The 23,585-nt window shown below is 38.5% G+C and overlaps 1 protein-coding gene across 5 annotated transcripts in view; it reads right to left on the bottom strand.

The window, feature by feature from the left end:
* SPATS2 (spermatogenesis associated serine rich 2) overlaps nt 1-23,585 on the bottom strand; it is a 43,847-nt gene extending 20,262 nt beyond the window's left edge. The window contains exons 1-2 of one of the 5 annotated variants that reach the window (XM_026680786.2): nt 22,877-23,585; nt 14,849-15,138 (exon numbers count right to left, since the gene is read on the bottom strand). In XM_026680786.2, the coding sequence (XP_026536571.1) occupies nt 14,849-14,873 (25 nt within the window). In that variant the 5' untranslated portion in view covers nt 14,874-15,138; nt 22,877-23,585. Of the gene's footprint in view, nt 1-14,848; nt 15,139-22,090; nt 22,581-22,823 lie in introns of those variants that run through there. The other 4 variants (XM_026680787.2, XM_026680785.2, XM_087956145.1 and 1 more) reach the window with 4 other exon arrangements.

Genomic DNA, 23,585 nt, shown 5'->3' with positions numbered 1-23,585 from the left:
CATGAAAAATGATTTTAACAGACATTGCTCTGTCATTTGAATTGCATAAGGAATTCAATGAAATATTACACGAGGAATAATTGAATATTAATTTGCATAATTCCTTTATTCTCTCCAATAATGACTTGAGGTCTTTTTCCTTTACAAAGGAATAGTTAAAAAAGCAGTTTGAGGAAATCAATTTCTTGTTCCTCTTTGAGATTTAAAAAAATCTCAACATTTGGTAATATTGATTTAACAGTCCTCTTTTCAAAAAAATGCATTTGTACCATAATGACTACAAAATTAAGAGGTCAAGCATGTATTTTATTGCTTTAAAATAGGGGTGTCCAACCTTGGCAACTTTAAGACTTATGGACTTCAACCCCCAGAATTCCCCAGCCAGGCATATCTTTATTAGATATAGATAGCAGGCAGTTATCACAAATAATTCACATTCAGATTATCATTCAATCATGTTTCCTAAATACTAAAATAATTATTCAAATAACTAAAATACTGGAAACAACCTATTCACCACAAACAATGTTTGTTACTTGCTGACTGAATTCAAGTAACCAATTACTCTGACACTATTTTAGTAAATAAACCTTAAGAAATAATTGGTGTTAGCAAGAATTCAGTCAGCTGTTCCCAAGCTCCTTAAGATGAAACCCCAAATTGGAATTTTTTATCAATAATAATGCCATCAAGGTAACATTAGTGACATTTTTGCTAACTAATTTAGTATGTTAGAAAACAGACTGCATATTAATTTGTAATCATGTTAAATTTATAAGACAGAGTATAATCATGTCTTATAAGTTTAACATGAACTATGATTACAGGTGATAACACGAACCTACCATGTCAGCATTATTAAAATTGCAAAAGAAAACATTGTATATGGCAAACCATTTATATAACTTTCCATATGTGATTGCCAAGGTACAGATCTCACGATGTGAATGCAGTGTGGGGGTAAGTGTGGAATTTCTATCTATAAAAAACAACATGTGGAGAAAAAACAGTGAGCTCTTCCTTGATCCATAGCTTATGCCATTTTATCTGTTCTGAGAAGAATGGATGGAACACTGGGAAAGCTAAAATATTTAAAATGGCCCCTTAACATTTTTCTTCAAAGATTGTAGTTTGAAAATTGCTGCTGTAGGCTACACAGAATTTGTTCATAATATAATCTTGTTATATACAGGAAGATGCAGGAGATGTGAAGATGTGCAGTGTCTTGTCCTACATAGTGAGCTATCGGGATTTTAAATCTTGTCTATCCTGCACATTGTTGTGGATTCTTAGATGCAAGTCTACTTCTGAAACTTCACAATAACCACGGCAAACCACGTACCTCTGTCAGGTCAATCGTGAACTGAACCTTTGCTCCTTGGTGACACTTCCATAAAAGACAGAGCAACCTGACAAAGTGAAGAAAACCCGCTTTGCTTGCCAAGAGATGCTTGCCAAATAGGATGACTATTTAGTCATCCCATTTATTTCCCAATTACTCAGTAGCAGCACTCCATAGAAAATAGCACATCACAGACTGAACAATGAAGGGAAAAATCAAAGAAATAATCCTTGGGGGCAATTTTATACCACATAAGAGAAAATTCATTTAAATCATACCTAAGTAGGAATTGCTAGAAATCCAAGCACCGTTTTTTCAGTTCATTAGTCAACAAACTCTTCAAGAACTAACTGAAAAGGCTTATCACAAAATACTTTAAGAGCAAAATCATAATAATCTCTTGAGAGGCCCCCACCCCCACTCTATCCCCAGCCCTCTATGGTTCTGAGGCCAAATAGAAGGAAAATGGGAAAGAACATTAATTACAGCTAATGGCCTACTATGTCCAGAAAGTTCATTAAAATCTGTATAGTAGTATGAAGGTTTCTATGAACCTTGCTTCCCCATGGACTTTGCTTGTCAAAAGATCTCAAAAGGTGATCACATGACCCTGGGGACACTACAACTGTCATAAATACACGCCAGTTGCCAAGTGTCCAAATTTTGATCACATGACCATGGGGATGCCACAACGATTCTAAGTGTGAAAAATGGTCACAAGTCACTTTTTAAAGTGCCGTTGTAACGTTGAATGGTCATGAATTGAAAGGTTGTAAGTCGAGGACTATCTGTAATTAGGTTTGTTTCCTTAGCTTTTAAACAGCTTTCTGGTTCCCATTGTGGAGAGTAAATAGTCTTGTTAATGTAAGGCTTTCAGAGGGCATAGGTTTGGCATGTGGCCTTGTCCAATTTATTTCCTGTATACAACTTAAATGCTAGAGGCCCTGAGCAATTCATTCTTTCATAGTACTTTATAAGTTCTATATTCAGATGCCCATATATAATGTTAGCTGTCTATATGATTAACTATTGCTAATGGCATGAAAGACTCAAGAGACAAACCAGGCATCTTGGCAGTCATACTGAACTTCAGTGACACTTTGGAACTATAAGACTGCTTCCAGCAAAGATATGACTCCCATTGCCAATTGCAATTATACAATAATCTGCAGCATGAAAAATCAACATTTTTTCTCAATAAACTGAGATTCTTAAGATTTACTTTAACTGCTAAGGAAAACAATATTAAACATTAGTTCTGATTGAAAATAATATCCAGTATAAGTCACTTATACAGGTAGTCCTTACTACCTTACTACCACAACTGAGCCCAAAATTTCTGTTGTTAAGTGAGATATTTGTTTAGTGAGTGTTGTCCCATTTTACGACATTTCTTGCCACAGTTCTTAAGTGAATCACAGCAGTTAAGTTAGCAACATGGTTGTAAAGTGAATCTTCCCCATTGACTTTGCTTGTCAAAAGGTTGCAAAAAAGGGATCACATGACCCACAGGGGACACAACAATGGTTATGATCCAGTTGCCAAGCATCTGGATTTTGATTATGTGATCATGGGGATGCTACAAAGGTTGTAACTTGAAAAATGGTCACAAGCCACTTTTTTCAGTGATGTTGTAACTTTGAATTGTCACTAAATAAACTATTGTAAGATGAGGACTACCTGTATAACATGGAACCACATTTGCTATCCTTTTGTTGCTCTACTGAATTCTACAACTTATGTGCAAATATATTTCTCTTTAAAAAGGAAAAAAAGTGAATCACAGCAGTTAAGTTAGCAACATGGTTGTAAAGTGAATCTTCCCCATTGACTTTGCTTGTCAAAAGGTTGCAAAAAAGGGATCACATGACCCACAGGGGACACAACAATGGTTATGATCCAGTTGCCAAGCATCTGGATTTTGATTATGTGATCATGGGGATGCTACAAAGGTTGTAACTTGAAAAATGGTCACAAGCCACTTTTTTCAGTGATGTTGTAACTTTGAATTGTCACTAAATAAACTATTGTAAGATGAGGACTACCTGTATAACATGGAACCACATTTGCTATCCTTTTGTTGCTCTACTGAATTCTACAACTTATGTGCAAATATATTTCTCTTTAAAAAGGAAAAAAATGAGTGAATTTGAGCGTATGGGGTTACATTTGTTTAGAATTCTAGAATTTTTTAGAAATTTTAAATCTCCATTTCAGGGAGATTAATCTTAAAAGAGTAAGCAGTATTTATAGATATAGAGTTATGCAACCCTAAATTCAACAAGCGCTGCAAGGTGGACAGCTATTTTTCTTTGTAGCAGCTTTCCTATGCAGCTGAAAACAAATACTGAAACTCTTCTAAGTGAGAAACTCTGATGCAACACAAGAGTTATTGCTAATAAAAAGTATAGCTGCAAATTCCTTTTTAAAAGATGGACCACAATTTTCATTGTTCCATGAACCATAGTCATGACTAAGTCAGCATTGTAGTGTGAATTTTACAGTTGCTTTTTCTATAAACTCATTTTTTTTCAATAAGGGAAGATACAAACCTAAATGTAACCAAAGCGGTTGTTCCATAAAACAATTGTGGAGTAGGCAAATTAATTACAGTTAACGACATAATCTAAAACACAACTGCTCTCAGAAAAATAAAATTACATAAAATTCACCCTTTTGTCAGAGGTTGAAATAAGATTATTTTGGAGTATTTTTTTTAAAGATGGCACTAAATGACATCTTTCAAAATATTTCCAAAAATGTACTGTAAATTGGGGGTGAAGAGAATGAATAGATGTAGGAGTGGTGATTTTGCATAACAGACTTCTATGGGGTTGGTTGAATGTGCCAGTATGGATGAGGTAAAGTTGCATTTGGTGAAGCAGTGCCTTGGATAGCAGTGAAGCAGTGATTTGGAAGAGACCAAGAATGATCATCAGGAAATTCAATTCATGATGCTTCACCATGATGAAATGCAAGCTTCAGGATCAAGAATTTGAAACTGGAGGAAAATTACTAGCAACTTCCTGTCCTGGGTAATTCCTGTAGGACTGTGGCTGGGTGTCATGGAGCTAGATTTACTTCTAAGCATTTTAGGAATGGGACAACATGGTCAAGATATAATGTCCTAAATCTAGTGGGGGCTTCATGGGCTTAACAACTGAAATGCTAGAGTTGTTTACACCTCAGGTTGGGACTCCTGGTAACATTGGATCCCTCTGAGAATTCTATCAATAGAATGACCGAAGGGTATGACACTGTTTTGTGGACAGAAGAGGTGAACTGGGTCAGCAGCTTGAGGGGGGCCTCCACTTATAGTGAGATGTCAGGGGCTATGACAGGGTACATTAATAAGGTGTATCCTTGCAACAGGAACACTTGGAGAGGGGATTAGGATGACAGTAGAAGAGTGGTGGGTGCATGGTTGGGTTCCAGTATGAGTGGCTTTGCCATATTGCTGGCGGTCCGTAGGTGCTGAAACTGCAGAAAGTATCCAAAAATATTTGATATTATACCGGGGGGGGGGGGATTTCAGATGAGGGGGAAGCTTATCCTGATTTTGGTAGGATAGGATAGGCAACGGTAGGCATGCCAAAACAGTGAAGGAGGGCGTGACTATCTCATTTTACTTCTGGTCTAGTGGCTTCACACCTGAACAGCAGAGTTGGTGGTAGATTGACCTCAAAGTACTGGTTTTCTGCTAGTTATTAAAACTGGAATTATTTTGTACTGTCCTTTGGAGGCTGATGTGACACCATCCATTTATTGATTGGCACACAGGATTGGAACCATTATTGGTTTTAATTATAAATAAATGTATGCTTTTAAGTTAATCACAAAGAATTCAAAATTAGCATTTTTTTTTTACAATCTAAACTGCTTGTCTTTGTAACATATTAGACTGTTCAGTTGCAGCTCAGAGCAAAACTATACCTGAAAACAATTTCTAATTCCATCAAATTACATCTCGATCTACTTATTACAAGTTACAGAAAGGAACATGACACATTAGGGAACTGCAAATTTTATTACTAGATTTTTAAAAAGAGGGTAACCTGGAAAACAAAATAACTACCTTCCAGAGGGCTATTTATATCAGGCTGAAACAGAAAGCCTTTTCAGACAAATGTCCAATATTAACACATTTACTGTACACATCAGAAAAATTCTCTCAGGACCTAAATGTAAGTGGACTGTTTCAATTTTCATTTGTTTCTCAGACTTTTGGCCAACGTCAAATGTAACACTTGCAAGTTTCATACAGACACCTTTCATAAGCAATTTTCCTGAATAAATTCTTATACTAGTCCATTCAATCCTGACAGAAATTATTTGTAAGGATTGCAATTATTTTTCAAACCTATGCACACCTATTTTGTTCAATTTATAATTTCAGGAACTTGAAGGGAAGTTTACTATCAATAAAAGTACAAACAATTTTAATGTAATTTATTGTTCCAAATGCAGATATACAATAGCCATAGTCACGTTCACTGTGAGAATGCTGAAGTGTTCCATTTGATAAAATAGCCAATGAAAAGAATCTGAGTTCTGAACTACTTACCCAATGAAAGTGTCAAACTTAACAAAAAAAAAACCACCCTCGAAAATTTTCTGTTGCTAGAATCTCATCCCTATCTTTTGTTACTTGCAACCATATTTACATTGGTTCTTTCTTTCATACAGGATTCTAGATTCTGTTCAATATACTATACATTCAAAATACTCAAGTAGGTTGCCTATGGAGATTCTCAATCATCCATGTCATATGGCAGTATGGAAGCTTCTAAGTAAAATATGGCTTTGCTGATATCATGGTTATCCCAAAGGTGCTTTTCCAAAAGGCAATCAGACTTTGCTTTTTTCTTTGAAAATGTTTCACTTCTCATCTAAGAAGCTTCTCCAATTCTGACTGAGTGGTGGGGAATGGAAGGATTGACTTTATCTGCAGTCTCAGAGTACTAACTACCAGATGACTGCAAAAATATAAATCCTTCCATTTCCCTGCCAGTCAGGTTAGAACTGAAGAAGCTTCTTGGATGATTTTTAAAGGGAAAAAAAAAACGAAAGAAAGTCTGCTTGCCTTTTGGAAAAGCACCCTTGGGACATTTGTAGGCTGTTCATACTATATATTGAGCTCTGAATCCCTATTTTAGTTATTAAAAGAAGATACAAGTTTTCAGGCTACTCTCTAAAATGGTTTTATATTTTCCTCAATAACAATCTGCTTGTTGAAAACTCAAAAACTGTCTAGTGGCAGGTGACTTAGCTGTATGTTAGAAGAAAACCAGAGAAAAAGTTAATATATAAAGACAAACTGCATGCAGCTATTTAAAATAATATTTTGAACAAGACTAAGTTAGGTACTTCAAATTCCTCTGTTCTGCTTATGTAAATTTTAATCTTTTTAAAAAGATTTTTTATCCTGCCTTTCCTTTATTATAAAAAAGTTGTAGAACATACCTAATACTCCTTCCTACTCTTATTTTCCCAACAAAAACCTTGTGAGGTGAATTGGGCTGAGAGTGAGTGACTGGACCAAAGTTATCCAGCCAGCTTTTATGCCTAAAACAGAACTAAACTTAGTTTCCTGGTTTCTAGGCCAGCACCTTAACCACTGCACCAAACTGGCTCTCTCATTATTTTAAGTATTCGCAATGAGAAAACAAAATGCAACAAATTGGTTCAGCCTATTAAAAATGATGCATTTTAACAAGGAATTCCATTAGCAGAGGATGCTATGTATGGCAAGATGACAGCTAAAGTTTGTAAACTACGGTAGTTTACAACTTTTCTAAACTAAAAGCCTTAAACAAGTTTTCAGGGCAGTAGAGGCTACTGATTGTGGAACAAATAGAGAGTATCGGGGCCCCATCAGTGTGTGCTGGCCTGGATGTTTTATCTGCTGCACAAAAATGACTTACAGATAAGCCCAGTGTATGATTTGCCTACACCAAAGCCACAGTATTTGATATAGGATATGCCAGAGTTGTCCCTGGGAATGGGATCTTACTTCTGGAGTGCTTCTAACCCTTGTTGGCAATTATTTTCTGCAACATAATCCAGCTGAAAGATGCTTTGTCTGAACGTAAGAATGAACGACGCTTTCTAAAGGAATATTGTGCAGCAGTCCCATGTAAATGTTTCTAGATGGCTTTAGTGTAGAGGTGGTTCTAGTGAAGTCATTCCCAATTTCCGGTGTGCCAGGCCGAGTTGGAATTACACAGATAATTTGATGCATGCACTGACCCCCATGGAGATCTTGGTCAATGCTTTATTTATTTATAACATATATATGGCTGCCCAACTTGGATGCTGCAATCATGGGCAGCTTATAAAAATAATAAACCTATATAAATTAGAATAGATAAAATGATTCAATTGAAATAACCAATCAGGAATTCGCAATTAGTGTTGTCTTCCAGATAGAGATTCCCATCTTCCTGGCTCCAATTCTTGAGGAAACAATCAGGTTTTTAACATCCTTCTAAAAGTCAACAAGTTCAAAGTCCAACATATAATTGGGGGACAATGTGTCTGGATCACAGCAATCCACGTGGAGTTATTGGAATCAAACTGATTAAGACTGAATTCTTCTTTCTGTTCAAGCAGATTCTGCTCAATTTACCAAGGTATTCCAATCATTTGCTAATTGGGTTTTCCGAAGGGAATAGAGGGAGGGAAGGATCATTCCCTAACTTGATGAAAGGCCCAATTCACTTTAATCATGAAGGTAGGGCTTTTCTCCTTTGCTGTCCTTGGTAGATTTTGGTTGTTCCCAAATCAGTCACTTTTCTTGCTTTAAAGCTGCCAAGATATGTTTGATTACCACTTAGAAGGATACTTAATCTGAACCATATTCCAAAGAGAAATTGACAGTCTGAGATTACATCAGTTTCAGAATTGTAAATCTCTCTCTTTTTTAGAACTTGTGGGGAAAATGTACCCTACATCGGCTTATGATTCATTCATCTTTTAAAACATTTGTGATGCAGCAAGATGAATTGGTCTGAATAAAATTGCAGGATGGCAATATACACATTAAAACATATTCTGACACTAATGGTTAGCAGCTCCTGAATTACTATTATTACTGGAAAGTGTTTGGAAAGATTGTAAACTCGTGTATTTTTTTTAAAAAGACCACAGAAGAACATTATGGAGATAAATACTGGTAATTTGCAAGAGAAACTGGATGGAACAGAATACCCTATTTTAACTAAAAAGTAGGCTAACATTTTAAAGAATGTTAAATATGTCTCTGGAAAATGTTTAATAAGCTTGGATATAAATTATACAGATTGAGAGAATATTCTATCATCTACCTACCTACCTATCTATCTATCTTGAAGTGCCCAATAACTGAAGCTATTTTTTACCATGAAATACATTAAAAATACTATCTTAATAAATATAGAATTAAATAAAAATGCAAAATAAAAACTTCATATAAACTATAAAATACTATTGCATGTAGACAGCAAGGTAGTCATTCAAAATCTAAAATAATACAAATTAAAATACAATTAAGAGCCCATTAAAGCATCTCATAAAATAGATATTGTGCCGGAACAAACTGTTGTGATCTTGTGAAGGTGATGGATACATGACTGGAAGTAAAGATCTACATATGTTTAATTATAAAAGGGCTAATACAAATGTCAGACAATACAAATTGGTATCCTCTAGAATAGATTACGGTAAATGTATACTAAAGGTCTTTTCTGAATATTGTGTGTAGTTTAAGTACAAGTTTATTGAGATACACATATGGCAAAGAGATTAACATAAATCTAAAGGAATGATTGAAAGAATTAGCGAAGGATACAAGGGGCAATGACATGCTCTGAATGTCAGATGGATCATCAAATGATTTGAGGCCCAGAGATGCTGTTTTTCAGGGGCAATACCAGTTATTTGGAACAGCTTTCCACCGGACACAAGACTATTGCCTATTACTGATTGCCTTCCAGGAGATGCTACAAACCAAGCAAGCTCTTCTGCAGACCATCTGGTAATCCAACAGTTGGACTGTTGTGATTACTGTGCTATGCAATTTTTATTCTGTATTTTTATCTCTATTATTTTTATCATCTTTCTTACTGTGTTTTGGTGCCATGATAAGGTCAAAGATTATATGGATCAGAAAATAAAGGTTTACAAGAGAATGATTGCTGCAAAAAATAAAAAGATGTTGTATAATGTTGTAATCAATGTTGTAGACAAGCCTTTGTCCCCACTTTTACTGTCAAAGCTGCCAGCTCAGACATTCAAATCAGCCCCATCTTTGTCACAAGCAGAAGCATACAGGGTATGGCATATATGCAGATGCCCCTCCGCAAAACTTAATCCTTTTTATAAATTAGAAAAAAAGATTTCTCCTTTTAGAAGCTGAGCATAAGTTGCTGGACAAAAGGCTGGAAACAAGTGAGATTTACTATCTTCCCCCAGCCTCAGATTTAAGAATTTGCAGGAAGCAGGATTACTGAAGAATACCATATGTTCCAGGGCTAATCTATTCTCTAGAGGAATAGAGGAAAATTAACTAACGGCAACACTCTTTAGTTTATTTCCTGCTAGTTGATCCTTTGTGGTTTCTGATATTTATGTTTTTATACATGCTCAGTACATTATTTTATACACTTTTTCACATCAGAGCTGGTATTAGAAGCAGATCTTTATTCTCACTCATTGTTCTATGGGAGTTTCTTTTAAGATGCTTTCTGTGATTTGAGCATCCCTGTATTTTCTTCTCCAACAGGAAAGGTTTGGGAAGGGGCTATTTAAAAAGGAATTTCTACATTCTCTTTTTCTGTCCTCTGGGAAGATAAGCAGCTATTCCAGAGCAGGAAGAAGGGGCCAGGTTGTGTAAATCCAGAGGGTTTTTGAGAGGAAAGACTTCCAATGTTTAGACTCAGCCCTGCCACTACAAACGTAATTACAGAAAAAAAGCTGCAAACAATCTTGTTCTGTCATCATAGAATAAGAGTATCTTGTTTAAAAGAAGCAGAGAAAATACAGAGCAGTTTTGAAAGCAGTAGATGAAGGCTAAAGATGTTAAGATCTAAGACAAAAATATAAAAAGGAATAAATACTATGAAATTTTTTTTTAAATGGTAAGGTTGCTGATGTAGGTGGCATGCCTGGAAAAATGTAAAAATACAGATTTGGTTTTTTCATGGAGTGTTGTGTAACTTATTTAACATGTGTGAGAAGACTACCTTGGTGCCCCATGATTGGAAAAATGCCACTGTTGTTCTGATAAAAGAAAAATAGTGTAATGTCAAAAAGCCTCCTCCACCTCATAAGGGCCATTTATTGGAATATTATTGTTGTTGTTGTTGCTTGCCTGGTCAGTCAGATTGTTGCTCCTGTCGAGGGGGGAAACGGCATCTGTCCGCGAGGAAACCTGGTGCTGGGTTCCAGATGAAAGGAAGATGGTCGGAAGTAAGGTGTCTGCTGGGATTCCGATCTCTTGAAAAATGAGGACAGAATCTTCTTTCTGTCCTTGGATTCCACTAGAAATGGCTCTAGGGCATCCCCAAAAAGATTATCGCCTGTGAACTGGGAGGAAGGAAGCTTCCATTTCCATTGCAAGTCTGCCTGCCAATTCCGGAGCCACAGAAGGCATCTGGCAGCCAACAAAGAAGCCATTGTTTTAGAAGCAAATTTTGCAGAATTCAAGGTAGCATCTGCTGTGAATTCTTCTGCTGTGGTGATTTTAGATATCTTGATGGGAGCGGATATCACCAGCCGGCAGTTGGTCCTACAGCTGACACAGCCAACGCCGTAATGCCCTCATGAAGAAGACAGCTGTGGTGGAGTCTCAGACTGTCCAGGCCATAGCCTGATAAGTCCATTTAAGAGTCTGCTCCGACCACTTGTCATCAGCCTTTAGCACATCTTCAGGTTCTATCAGTGTTCCAGATATGGAGACAGAAGCAATCACAGGGGCATCTACTGATGGAACTTGAATGGCCTTGGCTAAGCCTGGACCTACATTATAAAACCATCTATCATTAGATGTTGGCCCCAAACCAGGAGAGGTACACTGATTGTGCACCAGGTCCAGGAACAGCTAGAGCGATGGAAGAACTTCAGTTTGAACTTTTGGCCGAGAAAACAAGGAATCACCCTGGGGCTGAGGGTCCCCAGAAGGCTCTGCTGTGGTTTCATCGGGACCCAGCTGAGCAGTATTTTTTGCCTTGTACAAAAGAAACTTGAACAAGGAGGGTTGGAAAAGACCTGTAAAAGTTGGTTGCTCAGGCTTTAAACCCTCATCTTCAGAAAAATTGGAGTGTCTCACCTCCCCTTCCTCCTACTCTGACATAGAGGAGTGGCTTTGGTCAGATGGACCCATGGAGCACCCTTTCTTGTAGTCCACCCATTCATTACGAGAGGAAGGCAACCCCTGCTCTGGTGGCCTCCTGTACACAGCCCTCTCAGGTGGAACTATCTGAAGAAAAGGATGGAAAGGTCCAGGGGCTAACCCAGTGGGGCATAGGAATTGCTGAAATCCTTCAGCAATCCCCTGTCTAATGGACACCGATACTACCTCTTTGATATCCTCAGGCCTACTAGTTACAGGAGATTCCACAGGACGTAGGCCAGCAGCCGTTGGTGTAAAAGTGGCTTCAGCCCCTTGTCTATGCCTGCCTTTGGATGGATTCCCATAAGCATTGGGTGCTTCTGATGCTCAGACTGCCTGTCTGAAACTAGGGCCAGTTCTGCTTAAGTCCTGAAGAAGAAGAGCCTCACCAGCCCTATCTGGAGACCATGCCTGTGAATGATGAGTAGAGCCTAGTTCTGCCACTCCAGCCATGGATACAGATTTTGGGCAGGCCTGCAAATCACCAGACTGAGGAGATGATTGGCTCCTCCCCCCAATTTGCTCCAAGCTTCTTGCAAATTGTCCTTCCAAGGCCTCATGCCTCCTTTTTTCAGCCTTAAGTTCCAATTTGGAGGCCTTCTTGGTAGTGAAGGCCTTGGCCTTGATCTTGGCCGCCACCTCTCGCTTAGCTGAATGGGGCCTTTCATGCCTTTTTTTTTTAAAACGGCCTCCAAGAAGCATTAGAGGAGGGGGCCTCAGAGTGGCCTGGTTGGTCTGACAGGGTGTGCATGCTCCCCATGTTGGTAACAGCACGTTGATTGAGGTGCTGGCCCAGGAAGGTAATGGACCGAATCATGCTCCGCCTCAGCTGAGAGGCACTCTCTTTGAAGTGTCCTTGCAATGGCGGTGGAAAGGTCTGCGGCTAGTGTGCGAAGCCTCGGCACGAGCTGAAGCTCTAACACCGGGAAAAACTCACTTCGATCGCCTTTCACGTGTTTGCAGCACTTTGGGCCAAAGCCCTGGCGCTGTTTGAGAGCGGATCCCTGCTCTCCGGAACGGCACTGGCTCCACCAGATCCCTCGGGGCACCTGGAGGTAGAATTCTTTGACATTTGCTGTATCACTATTATCTTTGCCTAGAATCCTGTTTGTGCATGCTGAGACTCGTCCAGTCCTGATGAGGGACTGAGTTGAAAGCTGGGTGATATAGCAACAGAGGTGGGTCTTATCAGCTTGACAGACTCAATCCCTATGACAAAGAAGGAGGAGTTTTCTCTACCCTGGACTCTCGCAGCAGTGTGGAGGAGAATTTTGGTTTCTGCACCTACAACCCAATACAACTTGTGGGGGGAAAAACCAATTAGAAATAAATAATAAATAAAGCAATTAGACAATATAAATCAGAGCTAAAATAATAGCTTAAGAATATGCATAATTAAAATACAAATTCATATGTTCTGTTTCTAAACATTATAGCACAGATTATTAACTCAACCATAATTTAGCTTTAAGGACACTGGAAATAGTAATTTGAACCAAATGTCTGAATGAGAAGAGCCAAAAATCTTTTTTCCACAGGATGAATAGTGTAACAATTTACAGCTGGAAGTAGTGCACACAGCCAAGTTAGCAATTTGTTCCTAGCCATTGGAATTCAGGGATCTGAATACAACTTGCAGATCTATACTTCAAATTAGTTACAGTTCTGTAAGATACACCAGTATCTTACTGTATACATCAGCATCTTACTGTAAGATTCTTTAAGATCAACCTAGTATGCAGAAAGACCTCTTCTGCATTTGAAAATCAATCAGCTATGTCCTTAAAATGTCAAAAAAAAAAAGAGGGTTGGGGGAAGGCACATTTTTGTACATAAAGCCAGCTGTAATCAAGCTTTTCCATTGTAGCCTCTTTGAAAGATGGTTGCATAAAACATAAGAGAGGAACCAATTCATGTCCATTTGGGAAGAGGTGGGAACAACCAAATCATATATTCGGCCCTAGGATGCTTCTGAAGCCTGGGAACAGCTATAGTTTTGGAATCTATAATTGATCAATCTAGCCATTTCAGCTGAAAGTTATTCAGTAGGACTGGTCAATACGCATGCCAATTATTCAGATCACAGCACTTCTAGCAAAGTTGAAACAATCCACTTTAAACTCAGTATGCTGCAAACACATCTTCCACATCTTCCTAAAAGCCTTAATAGACTCTTAGTCATTGTTTTGAATCTAATTCAAAGGCCAGTTTTGATCTTTAAAACCTGTCCAAATGTCATGTTAACTCAAACATACATAGTGAACCTTGAATCTTGACATATTATCAGTAGCATCCAAGAGAGGGCAGGGAAATGAAAAATACATGATAGCCTTATCAAGGGGGGAAAAATCACCAGCAATTTTCATTTGCAAAACCTGGATAAAATAAAATGTTTTTGCAGACAGATATAATTTTCATACAATCTCTAATTAATATGAACAAGCAGGTATAGATGTCAGTTTTCAATAAGATTTATTGTTCCTAAAGTTAAAAAAAAAGGTAAAGGATTCCCTGTTCAGTTGTGTCCAACTCTAGGGAGCAGGGCTCATCTTGACCAAGGGAGCCAGTGTTGTCTGAAGACATTTTCCGGGTTCATGTGGCCAGCGTGGCTATATGCCAAAAGTGCATGGAACACTGCTACTTCCCCACCAAAGCGGTACCAATTAATCTACTCGCATTTTCATGCTTTCAAAGAAGTAGTTCTTAAAATGATACTGACTTCTCAGGAAGATGGAATTCTGCCTAGAGAGAGGTCCACTTCCTCAAATGAGGCACAGAGAATAGTCAAATCCCATAGTAGGTCTTGCACTTGTTAGTGTTGACGGTTCTGAACCAAAGCTAGACTTTTCATGTTTTCCTTAGTTTAAATGTCTAACACTAGAAAGTCTCACGTTTTTCAAATGTTGAAGACATTCTTTCCTTGAGAAAGGGATGAAGGATTATATTTTAGAAAAGTAATCTTATATTTATTTAGCAAGATGTGAAGAGGATTTTTCCTTAGAGACATATAAGAGAATAATTAGAGAAAATTCCCTGACTTTGATGAATGTCTTAACACTGACTAAATTTCCATATTTGATAGCAACATATTATATAGTCCTTTTTCTTAGTTATACTACCCCTATATTAAAGCTTACCTTTTTGGTTTTGCTTCTTAGACATAATAGCTTGTCTTATTTAATGTCTGATTACACAGCAAAGAATATGGTTCCTCAAGTATGAAAGTAGCAGATGTGATTCAAGTACTGCTTTGCATCCAGGCAGGAAATGGCAAATATCTGCTCAGAGACAGCAACCTCCCCAGCTCCCAAGGCAACTGGAGAATTGTCAAAATCCTGCTAGCTGAAGACTGTAGATTCTTTCTTTTAGCACTAATCTTCTGTCAGAAAGCACCCACACAGCAGTTCATGTTGCTGTTTTTCAGATTCTGAAAACGAAAATGTACAGAGGGAATTTAATTTACCACTTCTATTTATTTTAACAAAGAAAATCTAGGGTAGAGAATTATGCGGGATAAATAAATTGTACTCAAGAGCATTCCCCCAAATGAAGTGACTTTTACCAAACTCAATGTTTCTTCACTAAAATGCAAAACAAAGAACAGGGGAAACTTATCGAGGGCAGTGCAACATCTGGCAGACTTTGCCCTCTGTTTAAACAACTAGTATTCTGAAACTGAAGTTAATGTATTTTACATTTACACAATAATAAACATTTTGAGAACACTGAGAAGGTTTGACTCATGCGTTGCAAGGGTTTTATGATGCGTTAAAACACAAAATAATTTATGAATGTTGTGTCTAGGTCTGCATTTTTTTAAAAGTCCGATGCCCGGGGGTCGACACGGTGCTTTACCACCAGGATAAGAAATAATTAGAAATTGTTGTGTTATTTTTTTGTATAAATTTTCGATAAAACTATTGAACTTAACTCCTTTTAAAATTTAAATGAAGACGAATAGCCTAATAGCATTTTACTATATTCCAAACTTTAAATACTCAGATTAATTTTCATTTTTTAGTTCTAAGCTTTTAGCATATTGTATTACACTGTAGATGATAGCAGTTTTGCTTAATTCTAATTCCAGTGATAGATTATTTCTGAAATTAACACTTAGGACAGAAAATCAAATTATATCCTCTATGGATACAAGCAAACAAGAAGTCTTCCTAGTCATCAACTAATCTCTTGATCCTTTTTCCTCACCATCAAAACTTCCATAGCTCTTATGGTATCTTATAGCCATAAGAGCTGCTGATATAGAATTATCAATTTCTTGCAACCATGTATTTAAAAACACAGAACTATGCTAAAATTTTCAGTATGGGTAAAATGGTATAGGTAAAGCCATTATTTAGATTTGAAGTCCTGATGAATTTGAATACTTTGAATATTAAAACCAATATGTACAAATCCACCAGTAAATGTTGTTTTATCTCTTAATATGCTTAGGGCATTTTATGTCAAAAATCTTTGCATATCTATAATACCCTGTCACTTAAAAAAAAGATAATTTACTTCATATTAAAAATTAAGAATAAATGTAAGGCTAGCATAGGTTCACGAAACTATTTCCTAAAAGTTTGCAAAGTCCTCAGAGCCAACAACATTGTAAATTCAACAGTCTGAAACCCCTACAGGTTACTCATTTAGTCTAGTGAATACTTAGAATTCTAAAACTTCTGTTAGCTATACAATCCAACATCAGTCGGGAAACTAAAAATACCCATTTCAAAATGCTAAAGGTTCAGTTTTTGTTTAAGATATAACTTCCTGTTCTCTACTTGACAGCCAATGTTCCCAGAAGAAGGTAACTTCACTTCTTTTAGAAGAATTCAGAGTTTATTACACATTTTAAGCAGGCCTCAAGAACTGCAACCTTCAAGTTACATATTATCCCACAAGCGTTGCAACTTATGAATACAGCTATACACTGTCCTGCTTTTTTTTTTCCATTTAGAAAACAGATACACTGAATCTAAAGTACTTTTGACAATGTTAAAACACCTAGAAAAGTGGGGGGGAAAATCACCCCAATAATGAAAAAACAGTCATATCTAGTTGCATACCATCAGTAATATCATCATATTACCATATCATGCACAAGACCCCCTCAGAGTCTAGGAAAAAGTAAATGAAGATCACAGCTGCACAAAGAATGCAAATAAGAAAACAATGTTAACAAATACTGCAATTAAAAATTATTTACTGGCTATTAAGAAATATGTTTTATTTCAATGTCTTTCTTTTGCTTCAACATACATTCAATTAACAAAATGTGGGAGAAAGGAGTGATCTCGTTCAAGTTATGAGATTCACTCCCACAAATCCTCAGGTTACGAATGGAATGGGCAGGTCCCATTCCATTCGTAACTTGAGGACTATCTGTATTGCAGGCTAATTCTGTTGACTGGCAACTGCTAGCAGTTCGAGTCTCCCCGGCTCAAGGTTGACTCAGGTTTCCATTCTTCCAAGGTTGGTAAAATGAGGACCCAGATGGTTGGGGGCAATGTGCTGACTCTGTAACACCGCTTTGAAAGGGCTGTAAAGCACTGTGAAGCGGTATATAAATCTAAGTGCTCTTGCTATTGCTAAGTCAAGAAAATCAAGTGTATAGGAATGTAATAGAATCAAGTATATAGTTAGTACATTTTATATATCCATCAAATGTTTTAATAACTAAACAGTATATCATCAAACATATCAGAGATACCCCTATCTCTAGTGTACCACTGCACAAGTCTTCAGTATTTGTCTATACACCAAATGACAACTTTGGACTGTAGCCCAAGATGTTTCCAGCTTTTAACACAGAATTATACTTTAAAAAATAGTGGCTAGATCAGTTATTCTAGCTATACAAAGAGCTGTTGTTATGGTTGTTTCCCCCAAAGACAAAATAATTGCTGTGAGAATAAGCATGTTGATCCTTGCTCATGAATAACTGTCCCCAAATCAGCTAGCAATTCTAGAAGCATTACATAAAAGCAAGGGCTGTTTTAGGCAACTATTTTTCTAAAAGGCAATAATCTATTCAGCCAGAAGCCAAGCATACTAACAGAAAACTAAACACTGTTGTGGATTGCCTGACATCACAACACTTTTAAATGCTCAGAAGTGTAACAGACTGTTTCTTATAAACTGAGTTAGACCTGAGTACTTAGAAAAATCAACTGGCTTTATAATATCTGTAGCCAGCCATCAGATACATTAATATTTACACAACATTAATACTTTATGAAGTTCCACAAGCTAGAAAGGGACAGACTCTTGCCCAACCGGAGATAGTAAAAGATCAAGAACACAGCAACCTGTGGGGAAAAAAATACACTAATACTTTTTAAATGTGCCTTTGAGTCAATTTTTGACTTCTGGTGAACAATACTGGACATTGATTTTGATTTATTTGCCATCAAATCGTTTTTGACTCCTAGTGATCACATTGATTTTCTCTTGACAATCTATCCCTAACTTCCAATCTCCCAATGGTGCACCCACAATCATTGTAACTTAGACATACATATAAGAAAACAAGAATTATGATGTATGATGTATGTGGTAGAACATTCTGTGCCCGTACAGGCCTTATCAGCCACCTGCAGATACACCATGGACAGCCCACAACCCGTTAGATGTCAAGGTCCTCTTCAAACACGATGGACGAACATCAAAATACATCCAACAAGTATACACTAATCAGACTAGGTCCGTGATGGTGAACCTATGCCACGTGTGCCGGAAGTGGCATGCAGAGCCATCTCTCCAGGCATGTGAGCCATCACCCGTTGCTCTTCCGGGTTCCAGTGCACCAGCCAGCTGTCTTCACACACGCAGGAATCCCAGAAACCAGAAGAGCAGCCGCTTGGTGTGCATGCGTGCGCTGGGAAAATAATCTTCTGGTTTTCGGAGCGCACATGTGCACCAGCCAATTGATCTTTGTGCGTGCATGCACGCCAGAACCAGGAAGACCAGGTGGCCGATGTACATGTGCGTGTTGGAAACCAGAAGAGCAGCTGCCCAGTGCACACATGTGCACCGGTTGGCTGTTCTTCTGGTTTCTGGCACTTGCATGCACGCTCCCATTTTGGCACTTGGTACCAAAAAGTTTCACCAACACTGGACTAGGTCATTGGGCATTTTACGGCCCCCAGGTCACATCCAGACCTTTAGCTATTCCTGTCTGGCCCAAGTGGATTGCTTTTATTTTGAAGGTGATTGGTATTTTTTTTCAATTTATGCATGTGTATGCATGCATGTCTATGGACTTTCATAATTCTATTGGTTCAACCCTCCACAACAGTCCGTTTTTCATGTCACCCCTTGGTAAAATTAATTAACTGCCATCCTTGCACAATGTGATGCATTTGAATTTATATCTGAATTTCTGCCTATCAAAGAGCAGAAAAAGATAATTGCTTTGTATAGTGTCCCATGAAAAGCTTTAAATAGAACTTCACCTTACATTCATTGTTGGTTTTATAACTTATTTGACAAAAATATCCACCATCTTATAATATTCAAGGGAGTATATATCTGGATGAAATTATAAGAATAAGAAAAGCACTTGTTTGTTATAAAATTTGGTCAAAAATGACTGATTTCATAAAAATATTAAGCATCCATTTATCTACCCTATCAAAGAATCCCATGTTGATGAAACATTTCTAAACATGTGTTCATCATGTACATAATGGCCACCAGAAGAGCAAGCAGTGCTTTTGGTGGATTAACTTACATTTTTTTAAACTCATTTTTTTCCTTCTCTCTCCTTGAAAGAGATTCAAAGTGACTGCACGCTTTACAGTCCACCAAATGAGCTTAAGAATAAACAGACAGCACACAATTATTTGAATGCTGCACCTCAGTTTCAAAGCCACTCAAAAAACAGAAGTACTTCTGAAACTCTGTGCAATTGTAGGCAGCAAGCCTCCCTCCTTGTCAGTGCTGCATCAATCTGTTAAACCCATCTGTGATTAGGACCATCTTCTCTTGAAGCGCAATCCTATTCAAAAGTCGGCCACACTGAATTCAATGCTACTTATTCCCAGAGAATTCCATAGGATTTTAGCTTAATAAAATGAATTCCAAAAATCAAAAACACATGTTTATTCTCAGACCGTAATATCTGGTACTATAGTTTATAAAATATAAATAGTATATGTTATAAATACAATATGTAGATGTGATGGTTATGAAATAAACTGCACAAAATTTGGAAAAGGAGTTTCTTAAATTGTAAAAAAGTGAGGTCTTAATATAAATCTATAACCAAATAAACTTCATGACAAAAATGAAGACAATAGAATTAGAACAGCTTCAGATCTGCTTATTCTTTTGTATCCCACCTGCATTGTTTTTACAGATAACTCTAAGGCAGTGAACATATCCAACAGTTTCCTCCTCCTATTTTCCTCACAACAATAACCCTACGAAATGAGTTGGGCTGAGAGAGAGAGTAACTGGCCCAAGGACATCCAGCTGGCTTTCACAGCTAAGGCAGGACTAGAACATACTGTCTCTGGCTTTCTAGCTTGGTGCCTCAACCACTGGACCAAATTGGCTTGAAAGAAGTCCCCTTTCCCAAAGAGTTCCACAGCTCTAGAAAGATCTACAGTATAGAAACATTGCATATAAATTCAAAATTTTGGAGCAAATAATTCAGCAATGTAGAGAATATTTTAAAAGTTTTGAATGCAGTTTTGAAATTAAGTACAGTACTGATAACATATGGTCCTGAGTTGTCAAAGAATGTTCTGAGCATAAAAGTCCTGTTGTTACGGTATTAGTTGCAATGTGTAGTTCTCTGTCTGCTGCCTATCTACTTTAGTCACTACAGAAGATTAAGAAATTATTTTTATCATTAACAATCAAGGAGATTGACTTCCTATGCCAAATAAACAGCCTAATAGAAGTGTTAAGGAATAAATTATGATTTTTAAGCTTTATTTTATTTACCCATTGAACATTATTTGGCATACTTTAAGTGGAAACTAATGTTAATGATGTTTATTAATATTCTACACTGCAGATGCAACACATCTATAATTGAAGTAAATAAATTTGATTTGAAAGCATTTCTAAACTGCACAGATTAGGACATCATATAAAAGTTACTCTAATCTAGCACTTTAAATAAGGAGTAAAGTACAACCAACTATTTAACATAAAATGGAACAAATAGCTGTCATTTTATCACAAACATAAGATATCTAGCCACAGTCCAATTTTAATACCTAAAAAGAAGAAAGAAAAAAGATTTAAAAGTAACCACAGTTTCCTTCCTATCCTTAAATAATTATGAATCATGTGTACCTTATCTGTCTAACTATGCTTTCTATATTTACATATCATTATTCTATAATGTATCTGATAATCTCAGAAACCTGCCACTATAAATACATCCAAAGTTTTTGGTGGCCAATCTATTTTGAACCAATACAGCAAATACTCCTTTGTCAGATCTAGTCTGTTTTTCTGCTTCATTCTGTGGTACTGAACAACAATAAAAAAGTTTATCCTTTTCAAAGCCTGAACAACATCTATGTTAGAACAGCAACATCTGGCTAATTGGCTTTTGAGTACTGTAGTCCCTTACCAAGCTATTTTAGTCTTGTTGATCACAAACACGAGCTCTGCATGTTCACAGTGTGCAATTTTCAACTACTTTCAAAGATCATAAGGTAGAAGTATCACAACCAATACGGTGGCAAAAGCCCTAAGGACCAAAACTATTTATCCCAACTTACATGCATCTTTGTAATCTGGCAAATAAATAAATGTATTTTTCTTGGAATGGGTTCACATTTCACATTAAAGCCACGAACCAGAGTTAGTTTAGTACTGTGTGAATGGAGCTGTATAATTAAACAGGAAAACTCAGCCTCCAATCTTAGGACATTCTTTTTCTCTATATCAGCTTAACTAATATACAATTCAGTCTAAAGCCATGCTCCCAACAAGCTTCTCTGCCCCACAGGTGGTTTTTCCAAAAGGTAACTGGACTTTTTTTGGTGAAAAGGAAGTCCAGTTGGAACTGGAAAAAGCACCTTTGGGACAACCATGACCTGGATGATGGAGAATCTCCATAGACATACAAGCTTCTCTTTTTTACCTTTCCATTGCAAACAGGGCACATCAGGGCTTTGTCACTTTATATTTCCAGAATACCAATAACTATAATTCACTTCAGCAGTAACATATTTCACATTTGCACTCCTTAGCTATTTCTCTTTGAAAACATCTTTTTTAATGCCAAAATGCCGCAGTCCAGATGCAAATACTACATAGCAGCAGGCAACAGTTTACAGTACTGCTAGAATAGAGCAAACAACTTGCTTTTTCTAAACCCCTGCGAGTTATCATCATCCCCATTGTGTTACCTTGCCTTCCTCCTCTTTCCATCCTCTCTCCCTGGGTTGGACGGGGGTGGGATGGGGTGGGGGGGGATGACAGTGGAATTAAAGGTTATGGGCATGTGGGAACAACACTCTCATTCGGTCTGGAAAACAAATCCCGAGGAGTGTCCCTCCTGGGCAAGTTCAGGACTTTCTTGCGTCCTTCTTTAAGGCGTTGACCAGGCTGCTTTTGATGAACCTTTCTCCTGAATCGGAACAGCTTGCCCTGCAGCCTGTTTTTGTAAACGGTTCTTTGTGAACTTGTCCTGGGAAAGGAGTGTCCTCATCCGTAAAGGACCCGAGTCTCTCCCCCGCCCCAAAGCCAAGGCGTCTTCTACTTTCCTTTTTATTTTTCGTGGGATACGGATATCGTTCCTCTCCCGTGGAGGGGAAGCCTTCCAGGGCTCCGGGCTGAGCTTCAGCGCTGGCTGCCACATATGAAAAACCCCTCCTTCCACCGCCACATCGCCTCTGCGCTCTCCGGCCCACTCCAGTCCGCCGCCCCTCGATGGCCTGCCTTTGAGCCCACCCCTTATTCCCACAACATGGGGCCATTCCCTCGGTTGCCTCCTTTCCTTGTTCCCCATCGCTCCTTCCAGCCTTTTTTCCTCCGAGGCTCCTTTCCCACATGCTTTTGTGATTCCCCCCCCACCCTCCCCGTGACACCCAACCTCCCCGCTCTTCGCCTTGTTCCCACACGCACCACAGTTTTACCCACCTCGGCGGAAAACCTCACCAAACCATCAAAGCCGCCACACTTCCCCTCCTCACCTCAGGCCGCTGCCAACGCCGCCAAGCGCCGGGGAAAGTAGAGCCCCGCCCACCCGTAAGGGAGAAGAGAGCGAAATCGACGAAGGCTGCGCGAGCCCCGCAACCAACCGGACACAGGCGCCCTCTTTCCTTCAGCCAATGAGAAAGGTGTTTTCTCTTCGGCGGAGCGCCGGCCAATAGGAGCAACGGAGAGCCGAAGTCGCTCCCACCTTTTCCCTCCTCCCTCCCTCACCTCCCCCGAGATCCAAAAATCGAGTTCGGCTCGAGGACAACGGAACCGCTCTAGCCACCGAAGCACTTCGCCCGTTGTCCAATCGGCTTCGGCGTTAAGAGAGGCCGAATCAACGACCGCGAAAGAGGTTGTTGCGAACGGATGGTTAACCTACGCTAGACCAATTGGCAAAGCCGTGGAAGGAGACCCAATCCAGGCGTGCGGGGAATGCGCGAGGAGCTCTGGCGGACCCAATAACGTCTCTCGCCTTTCTTTCTTTCCTTTTCTTGCTGCGCATCCTGAAACGGGGTGTGGAGATGGCGCGTTCTCTCCCCGCAACGGCCGAAGGAGGATCCTTGGACGGCGGCCGCTCAGATTCCCTCATTTCAGTGGCCCCAGAGCTTTGCTGGAGGCGGAGGACGCCTCCTCTCAATCCCTTGCACGCTGCTCACACTTTCTAAGCTTCTTGTGCCCCGTCTGTACGTAGGAACCTTGTGT

This window comes from Notechis scutatus, chromosome 2 (genome assembly GCF_049901735.1).
Source record: "Notechis scutatus isolate UNSWTSFEM ecotype Mainland chromosome 2, rNotScu1.2, whole genome shotgun sequence".
NCBI lineage: Eukaryota > Metazoa > Chordata > Lepidosauria > Squamata > Elapidae > Notechis > Notechis scutatus.
Note: the sequence above shows the minus strand (reverse complement) of the source record. Positions and strands in the feature narration are given on the sequence as shown.